Genomic DNA, 20,532 nt, shown 5'->3' with positions numbered 1-20,532 from the left:
GTGTGGGTATGTTATGTGATTAGATCACGTGACTAGGGTTTGCTAGCCTATAGGCTAGCAAACATCCGGACACCTAGTATCTACTAACACTAACACCGGCGATACTATATATAGATACACGCTATCCTATTGGGTCCTTCTTCGTCTTTCGTATAATCCGCCGTCTTCTACTACTACGCTACTCGTACCTATTTAATAGTATAGAATATATAACTATTACCGGTAAGATAGCTTAGGTAATAGTCCCGTTACACGGACTTTCACTTAAGTATATAATTATCTTACCTACCGGCAAACATTAGAGGTCCTAAGTTTAATCTAGGGGTAGCCTTAGTCCTATCGTATACTTAAACATATATTGTCGTCCGCTTAACTTATTAAATTGTCCGATAATTACTCTATACTAAGTTATTTCGCTCCGGCGAATAGTAAGAGAGCTCGCTCTACCCCTAGGGAGTATAAGATACTAGTTAGTAGCGTAATGCACTAGGCTGTCTACGACAGAGCTTGTACTATATAAAGTGTAATAGGGCTCTAATAGGTAATACCGGAGCAACGGTATCGGAAAGTTAAAAAGGCACCTTTAGGGTACCTTACTTTCTATACTTTTAAAGGTCATTACCTTAGGGTAGTAACACCTTTTTGTTTTAGGCAAGTATGTGCTATATGTAAGGTACGAAAGTAGCGGATAATATAGTGATAAGGTAGTAGTATTATTACTAGTAGTAAGTTAGAGGCGTTTCTCGCTTTCTAATTAGACGCGCTACTTTTATCGCGCGCGTACGCTACTACTAGTAACAGGGGTGTTTCTCGCCCTTACGCTATTAGCTAATAGGAGTCCGAGAAATACCTATTAATAATAGTACTAGGGCCGTACCGGTGAATAGTAGATACTTTGCCCTAGCTTCGTTATCGTCTATAGTATTAGTAGCTACTAGTAGCCGTGTTTTGCGCCTACTAGCGCTTCTAGAGAGGTGTCCGTAAAGATAAAGCCGTTTGGTATTCGTTTCGAGATAAGGTAAGGCCGCTACTACGGGCTTCTTAGGCGTCTATTAGCCCGTTACCTCCTAATACGGCTATAGAGGGCACTAAGGTGCGTTGGTCTACGCCTTCCTTAGCTATATTAAGCAGCTTAACGAAGTGCTTATGCTTCTATAGTAGAAGTAGCTTAGTCAGCCCGTCTATAGGCATGTCGTTAGTACTAAGATACTTGATCTTAATGTCTCCGCGCTAGTCTCGCTATCGGAGCTAGTAGTAGTAGATATTAACGTAGCGTAGCTTCGTATTAAGCTTTTGCCCTTATTAGTTAACAAGGCGGATAGTCTACGTGTTATCGTAGTATAAGTAGGTACGCTAATTGAACTAAAGGTGTATCTTAGTAAAGACTCGTTCCTACTATATAAGCTCTAAGGCGGCTTACGAAAGCCCGAGTAGCTTAGCCTCTATTAAGGACTTAGTAATAGTAATTTGTTTAGATGCCTTATAATCTACTAGTCTACCGAACAGTATAAAGACCTAGCTATTTAAGCTAGTCCTATTATTATTTATACCGTAGAACGCGTCTAATACTCTAAAGAACTCGTAGTTACTACCGAGGTGCTCTAGTTAGCTATAAAGGCTAGTGATATGTTTGCTAGCGCTATATATAAGGCAGAGGTTCTTAGTCTCTAGGAGATAGCGTAAGTACTAATCTATAAGCTTAAGGTATGTCTTAGTTAGCTTAGTTAGATACTACGATAGTATAGATAAGGAAAAGGCGATATTAGGCCGCGTATATATAGTAGCGAAGTTAAGGGATCCTATACGTTGTTAGTACGTAAGGATAGCGATAGAGGTGGGTTAATAACCCTCTAGAACGGTCTAATTAAGGTGTTAATCTACTAGTACTGTCGTTTTACGTACATTTGTAGATATACTAAATTTGGCGGCTAGCTTCTTAATGTAGTCTTCTTAAGAGAGCTATAGTAAGCGCTTGTTTCTATCGCGCGTAACCTTAATTCCTAGGAATTAGGAGAGATCACCGAGCTCGTATATCTCGTACTTAGTAAGTAGCCGCTACTTAATGTTAGTAGTATAGGCCTTACACTTACGGTAGTAGAGTATAACTAGGTCGTTAACGTAAAAGAAGAATATAACCTTCTTATTATAGTAGATATATTCGGAGTCCGATAGGGGTACTAGTCTAAGGGAGGCTAGCGTCTCGGTTAGGGAGTTATACTATAATAAAGGGGACTCCTTTAGACCGTAGAGGGCCTTAACTAGCTTAAGGGCGTGTCTATAGGATGGCCTGTCGATTCTAGGAGGTGGTTATAGATATATAGTATATAGTAGGTCCGAGTTTAGGAAGGCGTTAATAATATCGAATTGTTCGGCTTCTAGGTCGAAGCTCGCGGCTATAGTATAGTAGAGGCGGAACATACTTACTAGTAGTATAGCGGCGTATATGTCTAAGTGTGTTCCTTATAAATCGCCTCTTACGTATAGCCTAGCCTTAGAGCTCTTTAGTATACCGTACTCGTCTAGTTTGTATTTATATACCTACTTAAGCGGTAGTAGTAGCTAAAGTCCCTCCTCTTACTAAGTATCCTAATCCTTCTCTTCCTTTGTTACCTATCTAAATGTGCCTGTTACTAGGGCTTTAGTAAACTCCTTAGTTATAGCTTCAATCCACTATTAGGAGAAGCGGTATTTTATAGCGGCTCGGTAGTTAGAAGGTTCGGGCGGAAGGTTATCGCGGTATATAGAGGTAGTAGTATTAATACGCCTTAGAGGGCTATTACCTCTTCGTATAGGGCTTCGATCGCTCTTATCGCGATAGGCGCGTATTCTAGGTCGTATACCGGATATCTAGCCGATAATTATATTAGCGACTATAATCTAGTATAGTATATAGTAGAAGTAGGCCGTTCGTAGGCGGTTTCTATTCTCTATAACTATATACTTAGACTCCTCTAGTATATAGAGCTCTAGCTCTAGGGGGGAGAGTAGTATATTAGACGCGTTATTTATTAACGCGTCTTCTAGTAGTATAAATATAAATAGATATAGCTCGCGATTAGGGTCCGTATTACCTATAATCTCCTTACGGTCTTCTACGGTAAGGGCATCTATTATCTACTACTATAGGGTGTCGTAGTAGTTAGTAGTATTATATACTAACTACTATATATTGTCTTGAGTCACGTGATCTGTTACGTACTCGATTTGCCGGTCTTTTTAGTTATATATTGCTAACTCGCGGTGTTACGGCTAGTATAGTTCTTACCTAAGGAGCTTTTAGTAGACGTCTCGAGGTTATTAGGTATACGGCTATTAAGCCTATTCTTCTACCCCCTCGGCCTATACTATGTCTTACTCGTAATAAGCGATATATAGGTCGTAGTATTATTTAGGCTCTTTAGCCGGTTCCGCTATTACGATGTTCTCGATAGGGGTCGTATACCCTACTATTAGGCGTAATAGGTTATAGAACGTAGTCTTATCGAAGAGGACGTCCTTAACTCGTATAACCCTATCTTTTAATAGGTCCTATACGCGGTAGATATTAGTAGAGTCGTATCCTATAACGTAGCCTATTAGCGCTCTCTCTTAGAGTTTCTCGCTCTTACTAGGCTAATCTAGTCTATAGATAAATACGTATATAAGGGAGCTATATACTACTATATGACCTACGTTCGGAATTCGTCCTATTACTAATTCGAATAGGGTCTTCTAGCCCTTTAACTAGATAGGGGATCGCTAGAGGATGTATACCGCTACTATAGTATATTCTAGCTAAAGCTTTTCCGGTAATCGTACGTAGATACGAATAGTTCTACTTATAGTAATGATCAGAGCTCTAGCTCTTTCTACTAGGTCCTACGTAGGCGCGTATTCCGCGGTTACGTACTATTTAATCTTGTTGTTATTAATGACTAAGCAAAATACCTTTCTAATAGCGGGCTCGTTATCGCTATAGAAGTATACGAACCTATGACTAATAAAGTCAATAAAGCTTAGTAGGCTATTAAAGTAAGCTAACACCGATTACTAATCCCTGTTCTTAATAGTAAACTAGAAGTGTCTATAGGTATCTAGATCGTAGAAGTAGACGAGGTACCTATTACCGTTATAGGCGATAGTGAATTTAACTAAGTCTATAGCTATATAGCGGTATAGAGTTATTACCCTAATAGGTTAAGACCGATTATACACCTTATAAGCTTTACTAAGCCTATATACTCTATAATATATAGTAAGGGGTACGCTTAGACTATCGTTAATAATCACCCCCTTAACTCTAAGCGGTAACTACTTAATACGTTCGGTCGACGACGAGAATCACCTGTACGTAGTGTCGGCTACGAACCTCTCGTCTAGCTACGAGAGAGCCAAGTATTCTCACGCTAGAGCGTCGTAGGCGCGACGGGCGCGTAGCGTAGGCGAAGCCGCGGCGAACAGAGGACTACTAGCAAAACGGGTATAAAAACTATCCGACGAGCGTGTACTTGTGTCGGGAGCGAGTCCCTCTTCTTTCTACGTGTAAGAAGGGCGCGGAACCGTGGCCTATACGCTCGACAGGACACCTCTAGTATAAGTGCAGAATTTTCACCTCCGGAGACCGTAAACCGAGCGGGCTAAGCGACGAACATTAGACGAGCGGACTACAGAACAACAACTGAGCGGACTATACAACGGCGTCGAGCGGACTACGAAACAATCTGGTATTTGCTAGCGGGCAATACGGTGGGTAGGTAGACACGCGACGAAGCCTATAAGGGCCTGTTAAATACCCGGTATAGGAACGAGGGTTTTGCCTAAGGCACTGCCTGTCCCGCTACACAACGCATCTAGTCTGATATAGTAGATTGCGACGAGGAAAAGACGATAGCCTAAGCAAGGAAAAGACGGCTATTAGGACGGGGAAAAGACGTACAATGCAAGTGGATTAGTTCTATGATCGGGGAGGATCGAGGGCAGGGTGATAAGGAACTTCATATTGGTTAGTAGGTAGAAACGTAAGGAGTACGCTGCCCGGCGTGGTGTATGCCCCGAGCAAACCTACGAGGCATAGACGGCCGCTTTCTAGAGATAGGCTACGGTAACGCGAAGGGCGTCAAAACCTAGGGCGTGGTATATACTGGTAGCGACGGCTAATACTGTCTGTACAGCCCGAGAGGACGGATGCGCATGTCGGTCAATAGAGAGCACTAAAGGGCTCAGGCCTATAGAGGTGGATGTTGGCTTAAGGAGCAAATAGAGAGGGAGGGCGTAGAGGGAAGCTTTTGCTCCGGGCTAACCTCTCGAAACGAGGCTATACGGTGGTACTAGATGAGTAGGAAAGCGCGGTTAAGACTTGTCACCTTATCTCGTAGCTAGCTTACTAAATACGATTCCTTCCTTGCTAACGATAACAGGAGGGACCTACCGTGTACAAGGGCTTCGAGCCGAGCAAAAGGAAGAGGGCAGAAGAGACGAACAAGGGAACCTAACCGTAAACGCATCCACCTCCCGGTAGGCCTCGACACCTTAACCGGGCAGCTAACGAACTAGGCCAAATGCGAATCTTTAGGGCGCCCTAGCGGCCCTAGGGCTAGCCGGACAGCGAGATACAGGCTCAGGAGACACAGTAGGTCAGCACGGAAATAGACCTCACGGATAACGAATGATACTATACGACGACATCACTATCGTATAGTACAACGTAAACAAAAGTAGGGACAAGGTCCAGCGCCACTTTCTACAAGAGCTAGACCCGCTACGGCACCACGTTATTGCGGTATAGGAACTATAGATCAACCCCTACGTAGGACTCCTAGCCACTTGTAATGACCGGAGATACTATACCGTAATCGCGGGCTAACGAGGCGTCATCCCGAGGACATATATATACGTAAGCAAGACTATAGACCTTGAGTCGTAGAAGGTTATACTACCGTAGCAGGGCAACCTAGGAGACATAACATCAATCCAGATCGACACGACACAAGGCCCTATCTAGATCTATAACGTTTATAACCCGCTACCGCGGGGTCGGACGAGTAGGGAACTAGGAACCCTCGCCCACCTAGAGCGGACCCTAAGCTAAGACACGAAGCAAGTACTCCTCGGCGACTTCAACCTCCACCACCTATAGTAGGGACTCGAATTCACTCCCCCGTACGCATTTCTAGGGGGGAAGCTACTAGACATAACCGCACGCTACGGAATGGCCTTAGTAACACCAAAGGGAACAGAGACGTGGAAGGCCCGTACTAGTGCAAGTACGATCGACCTATGCTTTCTATCACGAGAACTTAAAGAGAGACTAGTCTAATGCCGACCGAACTACGCGCTAGAAGCCTCCTCAGACTATATCCCTATCCAAACGACGCTAGGGGTGAAGGCGATAGAGGAGCTAGCAAACGAACCACGCCGTAACTAGAAGAAGGCACGCTAGGACGACATAAGAGGCTTCCTAATAGCGAACCTACCATAGTATAGAGAACTCGAGACGACAGCTCAGCTAGATCAAGTAGCGGAACAGATTACCTCGGTCATATAGTAAGCAGCGGAACAATACACGCCGTTACTCCGGCCCTTAACGTAGCAGAAGGCCTTCTAGACCCCTGAATGCTCTACGAAGGTAAGGGAGGCTAGAAGGGCAAGGCGACAGTGGACGAAGGAGCACACCTAAGAGACGTAGGAGCAATACTGCCACGCGACACAAGAGAAGAAGGCATAGATAAGACGCGATAAGCTATAGGACTAGAGAGCGACGATCGGGCTCGTTACAGAAAACCCGGAACAGATGTAGAGACTTGCTAAATAGGCACGACTACCTGAAGAGCAACAAGCCCCTTACTTCCCCCTAATCGTAGACCGCGAAGGGATTGCCCAGGCTACGCCCCGGGGCAAGGCAAAAGCGTTAGCCGACCATTTCTTTTCGACGCAAGTAGAGGCAGACCTTACGGACATCGACCCGAGCACATACCCGGAACCCCTAGACATAGATTAGGCGGTTAGCTCTAACACAGTAACAGGAGTCATAAGTAAGCTAAAGGGACGAAAAGCCCTAGGCCTAGACAGGATACCAAACGTACTGCTAAAAGAGTATAGAGAAGAGATCGCGCCGAGCCTTACAAACCTATTTACCGCGTGCCTACGGCTAGGGTATCACCCGAAGCCGTACAGAGAGTCTATGACAGTAGTGCTACGCAAGCCACAGAAGGAAGACTATACTCAGCCCAAGTCGTACAGACTAATAGCACTTCTAAATACGATAGGGAAGGTCCTAGAAAAGATAGTAGCCTAGAGACTTACGTAGCTTGCCGAGGACAACCACGTACTCCCAGTAACATAGATGGGGGGAAGAAGCTAGCGATCGACACTAACAGCAATGGAGCTAATTACGGAGCAAATCCAGACCCTCTGGCACTACGGCAGGAACCGAGCGGCGTCCTTACTATCCCTCGACATCGTAGGGGCCTTCGACAACGTCTTACACTAAAGGCTAATACATATCCTACAGTAGAAAGGCATCCCCTAGTAGGCAACGTCGTTCGTCTTCTCCTTTCTCTAGGAACGGACGACATACCTAGTCCTAGGAAGGTACACGTCCGACCCGGTGAAGGCAGAGACTGGAATACCTTAGGGATCTACTCTCTCCCCTATCCTGTTTCTGATATTTATGTCGGATCTAATCCCCCTACTCACCTCTCCGCAAACCTTAGCATCGGGGTTCGTAGACGATACAAACATCCTAGCCTAGTCAGACTCGACAGAAGAGAACTGTCGCCTCCTTAAAGATAGGCACAAGAAATGCGAGGAGTGGGCAAAGAAGCATGGTGCCCGGTTCGCCCCTGAAAAGTACCAACTTATACACTTCAGTAAAGCGAGAACACACTATAATATAAAGGCGGCGGTAAGAATCCAAGGCTACGAGACCAAGCTATCAGCGGAGCTACGAGTACTAGGGATCTGGCTCGACCCGAAGCTAAGCTAGAATGTACAGATTAAGAAAGCCTAGAGTCGAGCGCAAGTCAATGAAGCCTCGATAAAGAGGCTTACGGCATCTATATAGGGAGCAACATTCGACAAGGCAAGAGTAATGTATAAGGCGATCGTCAGACCAGCTATGTTATACGGGGCACAGATTTAGGGAACAGGAGGCGTAGGCAAGCCGATCCCGAAACGGATAGAGCAACCCCTAAACAGGACATAGGCAGGCAACCTACGTAGGGTACTAGGCGTATACAAGACAACGTCAACAAGCACGGTAGAAATGGAGACAGGAATACCACCAATCGGCCAGTACATCCGGGGAATGAGAATTCAATACGCGGCAAAGACGACAGGTTACCTAGCACAAACCACGATCTAGGAGGCAAAGAATAAGATAGAAAGCCGCTACCGGAGAGGGGCAGGATATAGGACAAGCCAAAAAGAGGATGACCTTACTACCTTTACGGCCGTACAGACAAGCACCGAATGGCTAGCACGAAAGGAGGAGGAGCGTAGGACTCGCCAGGCCGGCGGGAGCAAGGCTAAGACCCAAAACCTAGCGGAACAGATAGCGAGCTGCCTATGGGAGCAGGACTGGAAAAGGAAGCCCCCTAAGACAACAGGCCCGATAGCGCTCCGAGCCTTCCAGAGACACAATTACTAGCTATATAGGGACCTGACAAGGGCCGAAGCAAGTATAGCGATCTAAATCAGGTCCGAACACATTGGATTAAGGGCCTACCTGTTCAGGAGACGCGCACTAGACATCTATAGCCCAGCCTGCTAGTGTGGCTACCTATCGCAAAACCCAGAACATATGCTACTACGATGCCCGCAGTAGGCGAGAGGCAGGGGAAATTGGAGGCACCAAGCGGGAAGGAGAGACTACAAGTCAATTATTAGGGACAAAGGCAACATTCGCCGAATCTCTCGGTGGATACTATAGCAGGGATACCTCCAGCAGTTTAGCCTCGCGAGCGAGACGGAGGAGTGGATAGACAAGAGGCGGAAGCGAGGGGGGTTGCAGATAGGGTAGTCATTAGGGCAGGCCCATAACACTAGCGTACCCCTAACAAGGGAAATTTAAGACGACAACGAGGAGGAAAAGACAGGCGGGAAGGAGGAGGGGTTTTCACCAACACGGTTTCCCCTCTATACATACAAAAACAAGATAGCATAGCTGTATAGGCCAAAGGGCACTACAACAGCTTAATGAAATATCTATCTATCTATCTATCTACTTAATACGTTCAGCGCTAATATAACTAAAGATTTGATACTACTAGCGGCTAGAGAGCTTTCGGTATTTAATAGGGGTCCTACTAGACGTAGCTACACCTTAAGTACCCCTAGTACTATTTATAACTACGAGAACGGTACGGTCACTATCCTCTTAAGCAGTTAGTAATACTACGCTATTAGTAGGTTTATCGCCGATGTTTATACCCCTACTAATAGTACTAATAAAGTACGCGTTACGTATCTTTTTAGTAACCTTCGATAGTACTAGGCCCTCTTTTATAGGCTATTAGTAAATAATAGGTGACTTAGGTAGTGTGACCACCTTAAAGAAAGGGATTATACTAGTAGGGCGGTATAGGTCTATCAATTTAGTATCGTTATACCACATTGAATTGCTACGTCCGTGCTACTAGAGTCCGGCCGTTTCTATACGTATATATAAGATGACGTTTATATAAAAGCCTAGGCAGTAAGCCATATCTAGTAAGGTGAATAATTGGCCCCTAATTAATATATAAATACGCCCTAACGCTATAATTAGAAAGGTAGTTGTTCTAGCCTAGATTTCTAAGGTGGTAAGGCGCTCCATAATAAACTCTATACCCTCCTAGTCATAATGATTTATTATATAAGTGTCTAAACAGTTATTATATACCTAGCAATCCCTAAAGTTAACGCTCAACTTACTAATTAAGCTAGAAAGAACAGTAAGGCTAATAAAGCCCTTATCGCTTAGTAATGCCTTCTTCGCATTAGTAATAGCCTTGTCACGTTCCTAGTCCTTACGATTATTACGATTCAATACGCTAAGTAGACGCTCGCCGTCGTCGCTTAAGTAGTAGTTAATGAAGTTTTTCTAGTACTTCTTCTACTACTCTAAGCGCTAATCCTTTACTAGGCGCTTATCGGGGTTGATCACATCGTATAAGAACAGGCCCTTATAATAGGTGTCCTTAGGCTCGCCGGTAATGTTCTAGTAGCCGCTTAGCCTATTATTATCCTTGTCTTTATTCTTATCGCCGCGGCTACTACTACGACCCTTATTACTACGGCTGTTACTACGGTAATTACTACGGCTACTACTACGGTCACCCTCCTTTTAACTAGTACCTATAGGTGCTGTTTCATCCTCTACTTCTACTAAGGTTTCTCCGGAGAAGGTTACGAAGACTAATCGACCGTTAGTTATTACTAGTACGGTGTCGCGTATCTATTCGAGGTAACGCTTAGTAAGCTTTTATAGTAACATTTTATTACGCTTCTACTCGTTATATAGAGCACCGTAGGCTAGAGCCTACTTCTACTAAATAGTAAGTAGGAAGTGTCTACTAAGGTCGTCGTACTCGGCGTAGTTATACTTAAGCATCTTAGTCTATAAAACTAACTAGTCTAAGTACTAGTTATCGATTCTACGTACGCTAGCCTTCTAAAGCCTAGATAGCTTAAGCGTAAGCTACCGCTTACGTAGTATATCGTCTAGACTATACTGATCCTTAAGAGCCTAGTATTTCGCTCTAAGGGTGTTCTAGCCGTATATTAGCTCTTACCCTAGCTCTATCGTCGTACGGATAAGGTAGGTAATAAGCTTTAATCGCGTAGTAGTAAAGATGCCGTATATCCGTTACCTTTGGTCTACGTCTATTTATCGTAGCTTAATAAGGTCTCTTAATGTAGCGTCTCCTACCGTATACGCTTATTAGATTTCCTTAAACGTTAAGTCAGTAGGCTCTATTAGCTCGTTACTTAGTTAGTAAGGATCTATATACTTCTAGACATTTAAAGACTCACGTAGAGCTCTAGCTAACGGTCAAACTTGTCCTATTAGTTATAGCTCTTTAGAACTACGGTACCCTAAGGTAGGGCACCGGTAGTTACCGGCGTCTCGGTAGTAGCTATAACTATAAAATAGGTTATAGGCTAGTAAAAGTTCTACGCGGGTTTACTAGGCCTAGGGGATACTACTGTACTAGTTATAGTAGTAGTGCTATAACGATATAAACTCTACTTTAGGGCTTCCTTGTCGTAGCGAATGTTAGTAAGCGCTAACCGGGCTTATAACTATTACGTTAGAAGTGTAGGAAGTTATTATACGGGCTTATATAGGGTGTTTTAAAAGCAGGTTATGTATTGTATATATCTATCTAGAATGGACAAGTGTTGCTCTTAAAGAGGCTGTAGGTGACTAATCAGTCACCTGATTCTTAGCGTACGTGGCCTCAAGTTTTAATGATAGGATGTTGCCTATATATACGCTCGGATCGCGACAGTAGATACGCTAATTACTACGCTAGATAGTAACACCTTAGAATGGCCTATATAGCAAATATTAAGGCTTTATTATAAGGTCAGCGACGGTAAGGTCAAAAAGAGATACTGGGTCTATCAAGATCAAGTTACTAACTAATTTGGTGAGGCAGGGTCCAAATCGTCCCGACCCTTATGTCCAAAAGAATAGACCAAGTGCGGCAACTGACGGAGCGGACATGTTGGCGACTTTGACAAGGCAAGCTCGACTTTCATCACGACAAGACACTTTCCATCAACATTGTTAGCCTCGTCGTCTATATGTTTGCGACCTTGCGACCCGCCTAGTAGTGGTCGGATAAGGTCAGAGTACCAGTCTTGGTCATCTGGACGACATGTCAGCACGGCCACAACCACGCGATCCCGAAGCAAGCGACTCACCATGTACTCCGCCACGGCGACATCCTTTCCAGACTCCTTGCCATACCCAGACTCCTTGATGCCACCGAATGGCGTCTCTGCTGCTGACGAGTTGCCCGTGTTCATGCCTACATATACGCGTTAGCCAAATTTCCCGTGCACCTCCAAGCCATGGACACGAACCGATCATGCCAGCCTCCAAGTTCTCCAACAACCGCCATGTCCTGTCAACATTCTTAGTGAAGAAGTAGCTGGCCAGACCCATACTGGTATCATTGGCCCTCTTCACAGCCTCCTCCTCGGTGTCAAACTCGAACAGAGCCATGACGGGCGCGAAAGTCTCTTCCTGCGCAATCTGCATCTTGTCCGTTGCGCCGGTAATCAGCGTTGGCTCGAAGAAGTATCCATCGTATCCTGGTGTGCCCATCAACTTCTTGCCTCCGAGGATGACCTTTCCACCCTGCTTGGTAGCATCCTCCACTTGTGCCTCGGCCTTGCTGATGCTGCGGTCTGTTGTCACTGGACCCATTGTGGTCTTCTTGTCTGCACCGTGGCCAACTACTATCTCTTTCGTCTTCGTTGCGAGCATCTCGGCAAACTTGTCGTATACGCCCTTTTGGACGAAGACGCGGTTGGCGGTGATACAGGCTTGACCGGCGTGGCGCCATTTGAGAGCCAGGAGTTCTTAGAAAGATCAGCATATTGGGTGGACAAGAGGCGATGCAGTCACTTACGAGTTGCGGCTTGTTCGAGGTCTGCATCATCGAAGACGAGGAAGGGGCAGTTTCCACCCAGCTCGAGCGTGCACTTCTTGAGGCCATCCGAGCAGAGCTTTGCAACCAGCTTGCCGACGCGTGTGCTGCCAGTGAAGGTGACCTTCTTGGTCAATGGATGCCGGATAAGAGCCTCGCTAAGTGCTGGAGTGGTACCGAGACTGGTCGGCAGGACGCTGAATACACCCTTTGGAAAGCCGGCCTTCTCAGCAAGGTGTGCCAGAGCACCAACGGAGAATGGAGTTTCAGGCGATGGCTTGACGATCATCGTGCATCCGGCAGCAAGAGCAGCACCAGCTTTTCGCAGGATCATAGCCTAAACAGAAGGGTGTTAGCCATACCCGAGCACCACTTCAGACGGACGATGCCTTCTGCCCTTCACGTTGACTCACAATGGGGAAGTTCCATGGCACCAGAGCGACAGCAACACCAATCGGCTGCTTGACGGTGAACACACGTCGGCCAGGCGCTGCCGGTGTCTGGACTGTTCCTTGCACTCTCTCAGCCTCGCCTGCGAACCACCATGTAAAACCCAGAGCATAGTCCAGCTCTCCTTGCGACTCGAACAATGGCTTGCCACACTCGTAGGTCACAATCTGGGCCAGGTCGTCACGGTTTTCGCGGATCAGTCGATCCCATTCCAGCATCCACTTGGCACGCTGTCGAGGGTTGACTTTCCTGTACTCCTGGAAGGCGTTGTGTGCGGTTTGGAGGGCGTTGTCGACGTCGTCTGGACCCATATCGGGTGCGGTAGCCCACACCTTGCCATTGCCAGGATCTGATCATGCATCAGCATCGCCATTAACTGCGAAGTGGAGTTACATACCGACGACATCGAATCGCTTGCCGGACTTGGCTTCAATGAGGGTTTCGCCCACTGTTGCCTTGTCACGGAACAGCTCTGGGTTGTTCAACTACCAACGATGTGAGTATTGTTCAAGCTAGCCCAAAGCTCCGATCTTGCGTTACCTTGAAAGGAAGATTCTGTGCCATTGTGCCTGTCTTTGCTGTGTCTGTTCCGTTATTTGCAACAGTCTTTCTTCTCTTCGATGCTCTCGCCAGATTGAAAATGGATTTTCTCACAATGAAACAGTGCACAAATGTGTGAAAGTCAAGCAGAAGTCTGCGTCATGACAATATCGCTCGAGCTACAGCCCGCTTAGGTCTACCTGACCGAGCGGCCTGCGGCCAACGTGAGAGCGGGGTCTGAGATGACGCCCCACTGCTTGCTGGACCTCATACGTCAAATTGGCAACCATGAACACCACTGTAGCCGGGAATAATTCTGGCATTGCCGCCATGAGGCGAGACCTGCTATTAGCGTGTTGCTCCGGCTGTCCGTACCCGCAACAGCCATGGACTAGCCAACACCACCTCTTGAATGATGAGCAGCCTGTGTCGACGACGACCCGTGCTGAGCACTTCAACTGCCACTCGCAGCAAGATGATGAACTTCTGCTTGGATGGCAGAGCTCTGCCAATCCCTCTTGCGAGTGACAATGATACGATCCGAGTACTGACCCCGTTGAGCTGTTAGGAGCGAGCCGCGAACCGTGATCGACCAATTGTTCCTGCAGCCTGCACGACTGACGCTGTGGTGGTCTTGTGTGCGCCCTCGATACTTCCGTTCCCCCCAGATCGCCGCCTTCCCCCCAGCAATACCCACACTTCAGATATAGCCATCTAGGCTCCTGTATCAAATGGCATTCAATATCGCATCAATTCAAGCTAATGTTATCGCGTCTAATCGCGTTGTTAGGTTGTTGTGGGCTCGCAGCGGCACTGGGAGGTGATCTCGAAATCCGCCCTCCCAGGACCTCATTTTTCGCACTTTCTCAAGCCTAATCTCATCCATTGCAACACTACCACCTCAATAGCGACATGGACGATTACGAGACGGTGTTGTTAGCATCACAGCCACCTGCTATCGACCTCACCGCCGCCGCCGAACCGCCTGTGCTGCCAGAAACACCTTTTTGACCGCTCCGACTCAGATGCGCGTGGGCGTCGAAGAACGCGGTCTATCACCTCTCACACCTTCATACGACCTCAATATTCGACACGCTCTGTATCACCACGGCCTCAGAAGCACGCGTTCATTATGAAGCCGGTGCCAGATGGTCCTATGCCGCGAGAAGACACGTTCTCCAGCGAGAAGGAATTGACCGATTACTACCACGCGTTTGGAAAAGAGGAGGGCTTCGAATACAGACCAGATCCGAAGGGCTCCAAGGATTGCAACCGTGCTGGACAGCGGTATCGCTACAAGGTAGTGTGTTGCTATGCTGGCTTTGCTAAGACCGATAAGAACAAGGCGAAGAAGAAGTCCAAGCGATGTAGTTGCCCTTTCTACTTCTACGCTGTTGCTGCTATGCCAGATGAGCCTAAAGGGGAGTGGGAGATACGGCATTCGAACAAGCCTAAACACTGTCGACACGATCATAAGCCGGACGATGTAATAGCGCTTGTTATACACCGCCAACGTTCAAGGACTGCTACGTTCTTAGAGGAGCTTGAACGCCTTCAGAAAACACGTATGTCGACAGCGAAGATTATGGCCTATTTCAGGGGGCGTGTGTTCTGAAGCCTTACGACATTCACAACATTACTTAGGCTCGTAATATCAACGCTCGGCGTGAGCATAATCAAGCAGAGAGGATGGTCAATCTGCTCAACAGTGAGTCTATATATTATGACATCTACACGGACTCCGAGACAGGCTCAATTCGAAGCATAATAGCCCTTCATCCGAAGAGCCTTAAAGCCTTCAAGAATACGCCGCATACGATCTGTATTGACTCAACCTACAGTACAAACCTATATAATATAGAGCTTGTTGACATTGTATCTGCTAGTCCTATGAACGATACAATCGAGCTGGGCGTTAGCTTGATTCGACCTAAGCCTAACAAGTCACACTTTGTCGAATTGCTACGCTCTCTTCGTAAGGGCCTTGAACAGACTAGTTGTCCAATGCCTACGGTCTTCGGTACTGACCGTGAAGAGGCACTCATATTCGCCGTCGACGAGGTCTTTCCAGAAAGCACGAATATTGTGTGCGATTGGCATCTATAGCAAGACATCCTTACACGTGTGCGGAAGGAGAGAGGTGAATTCGGACAGGTTAGGCAAGACGGCTGTTAGACGGATAGTCTATCTACTGCTCAATTCTTGAAGCTATTCACTTACACCGTACGGAGTCAGTCTGAAGACGAGTTTAATAGCAACGTTACGAAGCTCGATATAGTGTATCTAATGTTTAAGCAGTACTTACACGTCAACTAGTAGCGCTTCAAGACACGTATTGTCTATTACTGGACAAACGAGATCAAGCACTTCGGCGAGAAGACAACATCACGAGTTGAAGTATGTCACGGCCGCATTAAGGAGTGGCTCAACCACAGCAGCCGCTACGATATCTTCATACTCTTCGAGTCGTTGCTGAATTGGTGGAACTAAGGCTACGACCGTCGACGTAGTGAACTCGCTGATAACCGTAAGCGTTGTTATAAGGTGTTAACCGGTCACTTCTAGCAGAGCGTAACTCGCTATATTAGTGACTACGCACTGCTCGAAGTGCTTAAGCTTCATAAGCGCGTAGAAGCATTGCTCTATAATGACTATAGGGTTGACGATGCTAGTAATGAGATCAAGCACTCTACGTATAGCTACGGCTGTAAGCAGTGTTAGTGCAACGACTACACTACTAAGACTCTAGGCTAGCTATACGTTCATGATATTATGAAGCTTCTTGAGGTGAATGGACGATGATCTGCGAAGCTACTGCTATAGCGCTTCGACCTCTATTGGTTCGTTGAGTTCGACAAGATAAGGCTACTTGAGAAGGTGTAGCTACTACCTCGAATACGAGAGCCTGACATCTACTTTGGCAACCGCAAGCCTATGACAGGTGGTGCAACGTTGTATTCGACGAAGCGAGCACTCACTACTCGTGAATTAGACGACTTGAATAAGGCTGCTATTAAGAGAGCGAAGCCGGCTATAGTAACGACTACTGCCTTCGTTCTTAAGCCTAGAGTGTCACTTACTCAATTGAAGAAGACAGTACCTAATTGTAGCTATAAGAGTAGCCAATGCCGTACTTAGCAATGCCCTTGCTAACGAGACAATCGAGCATGTGGTCCTGCCTGTCACGCTGCTAGATACGAGTGCTACGACCTTCGGCAGGAGTCCTTATAACCAGCTCCGCCGAAGTAGCCAAGTGAGGTCGATGTGCTACGCTAACGACTCGCTAAGATGGAGGCTCGTAAGCAGCAGCGACAATATACTAAGGAGGAGCGAGCAAGATTATAGGCTGACTACTATCGACAGTAAGCAATATTAGCTAAGCAACACCGTCGACAGGTTACGCTATAATAACACCAATTACAGCAGTCATAGCAGCAACGGATAGTGTATCCATCGACTCAGCCGGTGAGGCCTCTACACCATAGTGTCGTCCAGTAACAGCACTTCTAACAGTCGTAGCAATGGCTAGGTAAGTATCAACATTAGCAACAGCAACAACAGGCCTATTACATCTAGCAGCAGCAACGACAGCTTGATCAGTATGAACCAGCATATATAGCGCGTGGATACAGGGCTGCAGGGCAGAAGCCAATGGGCCCTGAGTAGATAGCAGCAACAACACCTTTTCTCAGCCTCATTCTAATATGCTCCTTGTAGCGAAGTGATAATGATGCCAAGCATACGATATAGGCGCAAATACGCTGTGCTACGTATATTATATATCGTCGGTTATTGCTGGGGGGAAGGCGGCGATCTGGGGGGAACGGAAGTATCGAGGTGTGTGCGCGGCCTCAATGGCTGTATCTTAAAAAGCATATAGCAATCCCCCGCAGACCCCACCATTCTCTTGGAATCCCAAAACTTTGCAGGATGAGGGAAAGCTCGAAGGACAAGGTCTGCCAACGAATGGCAACAATGGACCACAGTAGGATCAGGATGGATCGCATTTGACAGGTATAAATGTGGTCGATACGTACCGCCTGACGCTCTCACATCCTTGAGACTGCTCTTTGCTTATTCCCATCTGGTCAGATTAGAGCACCTTGTTGTCGCACAGCATATATAGGTTGTAGCCTCTTTCGCTCTGCTCGAAATGCCTCCTAGATTATCGAAACGTCAGAAGACCAGTAACGGAATCGAGCAACCGAATACGATAATGGCACACGCATTCTCAGACCTTCCGGCAGCACTCGCTGATGCTTTGCCAACGGCGTCAAAGCTTGCCAACCAGGACCCACAGTCGAACGCTTTCACTGATACGAGAGCGATTACTGCTCCAGCGACTTTTGGAATCAAGGCTGGTGATCCGGATAATGCTATTCTCGTCACTGTTCGGGACAAGAAAACCGGCATCCACTCCGGCTCAACGAAAGATTGTCTCTTCGTGCTCTCTGCCCTGCCGGAACAATGGCAGGAGTTTACGAAGCAGACTCCTGTTATGCCATATTAGTCCTACTGGGGTATGTATTAGTTGCATTTCCCATCTCTACATACTCACCAAATCACCACTTCAGCAATCAGACGCACCAATGCCAAGGACATCCCTCGCTGACTCCAAAAACCCAGGCATGTTCGGCATGGACATCAAACAAGAAGGAATCGAAATCCAAGGCGACCAAGTCTCCTTCGCCCACTGGACGCACATCTGGCGCCGCGTCCTCGAACTCATCCACGACGCCCACGCCGGCGAGACCCCCGCCGACTCCGAATCCGAGGTGGACGAGGACCATATCGTTGGGAGGTACGTCTACATTAACGCCGGACCGATCTGGGGACGGTAAGGTCTTCTATGAGATGGCGGGAGAGGGTGAACAGGGCATTGTGTTTTTGCATACGGCGTGTTGCAGTGAATTTCAAAGGATTGCTTGTGTTGATGTTATCTACAAGTGAATGAGCGTGCTCCTATATACACCTGCGCCAAGATGTACACGTCAGTGATTGCGTAAGTGCTTAGCTGCTTGCGCGATCATAGAATGTAAGTGAATGCCAAAGAACGAGCTAGCAAACTCTAAATCGATAGTGAATTCCCAACGCCCTCCTAGCCTCGTACGGGTAGCGACGGCTGAATCCAACACCGCGGGGAGTGATAGTAGGCAGTATCATGGGGTGCTGAATGATGAGAGGATGAGGAGGAGGTGTAGAATGGTTGCGTTTGATTTGCCGGCGCATGGGAGGAGTTTTCCTTATGAGGGCTATTGTTTCTCCATCGTTTCCCTGGGGTCGCTGGTTTGCTAAGTGGCAATGCAGATACTGGTCCGGAACTCACATCAATACCAAGGACTCGTATGTCGCGTGCATTGCGGCCATGATCAAGAAACTCAACTTGAACAAGCCAATTGTCTGCGGTGCTTCGATGGCTGGCCAGATCTCGCTGGCTTGCGCTGTCCGCGCCAAAGAGGTTGGATGTGTTGGTACGATCGCATTGCAAGGAAGCGACTACCTCAATATGGACCGTCAGTTCAACGACAAGTCGCCATACGTCAACCAGTCTCTCTTCAATCCGGAGTGGATCTACGGCATGATGTCGCCGACTGCACCGCTCAAGAACCGTCAGCTCATCTGGCACATGTACTCGGCTGAGGCATATGGTATTTTCCATGGAGACTTGGACTTCTATTTCGTGAGTTGAGCGGCAGAAGGTTCTGATGTATCCGACTGACTAGTTTGGCAGGGCGGCTGGGACGGACGCTCACGTATGGCGGGGATCGACACCAAGGTCTGTCCAGTGTACATGGTGAGCCCAAAAGTGTCTTTTACGACTGGTCCAATACCCCGGCAATGTCGCAGGAGACGTGTGACAAGATCCCCGGAGCCAAGCATCAAGCCATGAAAGGGCTTGGGCACTTCCCGGCCACCGAGAATCCAAAGGTCTTCGTTGGATATGGTGAGTCAATTCGTGTCCTCTTCTGGTAGCATGTCTGCTGACGTTCGTGAAATAGTCCTTGAGGCGATTTACCATATTCAGAAGACGAGGGCTGAGGCTCTACATCTCGAGGTAGTGGAGCCGAGTTGTGATAGGCTCAGCTTGTGTATGTATACCTGTGGAACGAGAATTGTACAAACTGGTATCCTTGAAACAAGAACCTGCAGTCTCACATCAGTCTTTCAAGTCGTGATCTTGGTACAACCATTTCCCCCGTTTCCAGTTGTGCTGTAGTGCCACGCCGTATCCATGTCTGTTCACAACCATTTCTGGTACATTCTGCTCGTTGTGGTGTCCGACTCTTACTGCTGTCACTAGCCAATGAGTCCATATTCGTAAGCCCGGCGTCATAGCCCCAAGGACTGAATCGTTGATTTTCCGGCCAGGGCGTCAGCACACGCGGCGAGGGCACGTCTGGTATGAATGACTCCGGCTTGTCTTCTCGGACGCCGGGTGTTGGTATTCGGGTGCCGGGATGTGGAAGTCCCTTGATGCTGCCGAGCTCTTCTCCAATCGATTTCCTGAAGACTCGCTGTGGTCTCGATACTGGGGGCTCTCGCATGGCACCAATCTTGTCATCGCCCTCTTCGACAGGAAGTGGTGTGACTGCAGAGTCCACTCGCATACCGGGGTGCGGAAGACCACTCTCGAGGTCGATCTGATCGCGGGTTTGAGGCGGTGTCGCTGCTTTTCCAGACTTCTGTAGCATGCATTCATGGCCGGCGTTGTCATCGATGTCGCCATTGGCTTCTTGTTGCGTTTTCAAGTTACCATCCGCGGAGTACTCAGTGACTGTGCCTGTAGTCTCTGTCTTGTTCGATGCGTTGGCCAGCTCCACCGTATCAACCCTTCGAAAGAACTTGAGCAAGCCTTTCGCTTTGCTACCTGAAGAGCCTCCAGAAGTCCCAGATGTCGTTCTTTCTGCCGCCGCGGTGCTCT

General features: G+C 47.3%; 3 protein-coding genes across 3 annotated transcripts; 2 read left to right on the top strand and 1 right to left on the bottom strand.

Moving 5' to 3' along the window:
* Positions 1-11,792: 11,792 nt before the first annotated feature.
* On the bottom strand, positions 11,793-13,634 carry CLAFUR5_08140 (Succinate-semialdehyde dehydrogenase [NADP(+)]; the record flags this gene model as incomplete). The annotated part of the gene is made up of 7 exons (XM_047907288.1): positions 11,793-11,834; positions 11,890-11,996; positions 12,052-12,552; positions 12,603-12,957; positions 13,034-13,419; positions 13,468-13,555; positions 13,611-13,634. 7 exons carry the CDS (start codon positions 13,632-13,634, stop codon positions 11,793-11,795), a joined length of 1,503 nt encoding a protein of 500 aa, XP_047760016.1.
* A 4,129-nt stretch (positions 13,635-17,763) lies between these two features.
* On the top strand, positions 17,764-18,120 carry CLAFUR5_08139 (uncharacterized protein; the record flags this gene model as incomplete). The annotated part of the gene is made up of 1 exon (XM_047907287.1): positions 17,764-18,120. One exon carries the CDS (start codon positions 17,764-17,766, stop codon positions 18,118-18,120), a length of 357 nt encoding a protein of 118 aa, XP_047759221.1.
* A 79-nt stretch (positions 18,121-18,199) lies between these two features.
* On the top strand, positions 18,200-19,698 carry CLAFUR5_08138 (uncharacterized protein; the record flags this gene model as incomplete). Its single annotated transcript, XM_047907286.1, has 5 exons — positions 18,200-18,447; positions 18,918-19,290; positions 19,342-19,404; positions 19,458-19,554; positions 19,610-19,698. Coding segments are annotated over 5 exons (870 nt in total), but the record flags the coding sequence as incomplete, so codon positions are not given.
* Positions 19,699-20,532: the final 834 nt, after the last annotated feature.

This window comes from Fulvia fulva, chromosome 3 (genome assembly GCF_020509005.1).
Source record: "Fulvia fulva chromosome 3, complete sequence".
Lineage (NCBI taxonomy): Eukaryota > Fungi > Ascomycota > Dothideomycetes > Mycosphaerellales > Mycosphaerellaceae > Fulvia > Fulvia fulva.
The sequence above is the reverse complement of the archived record's forward strand: the minus strand, read 5'-3'. Positions and strand labels throughout refer to the sequence as shown.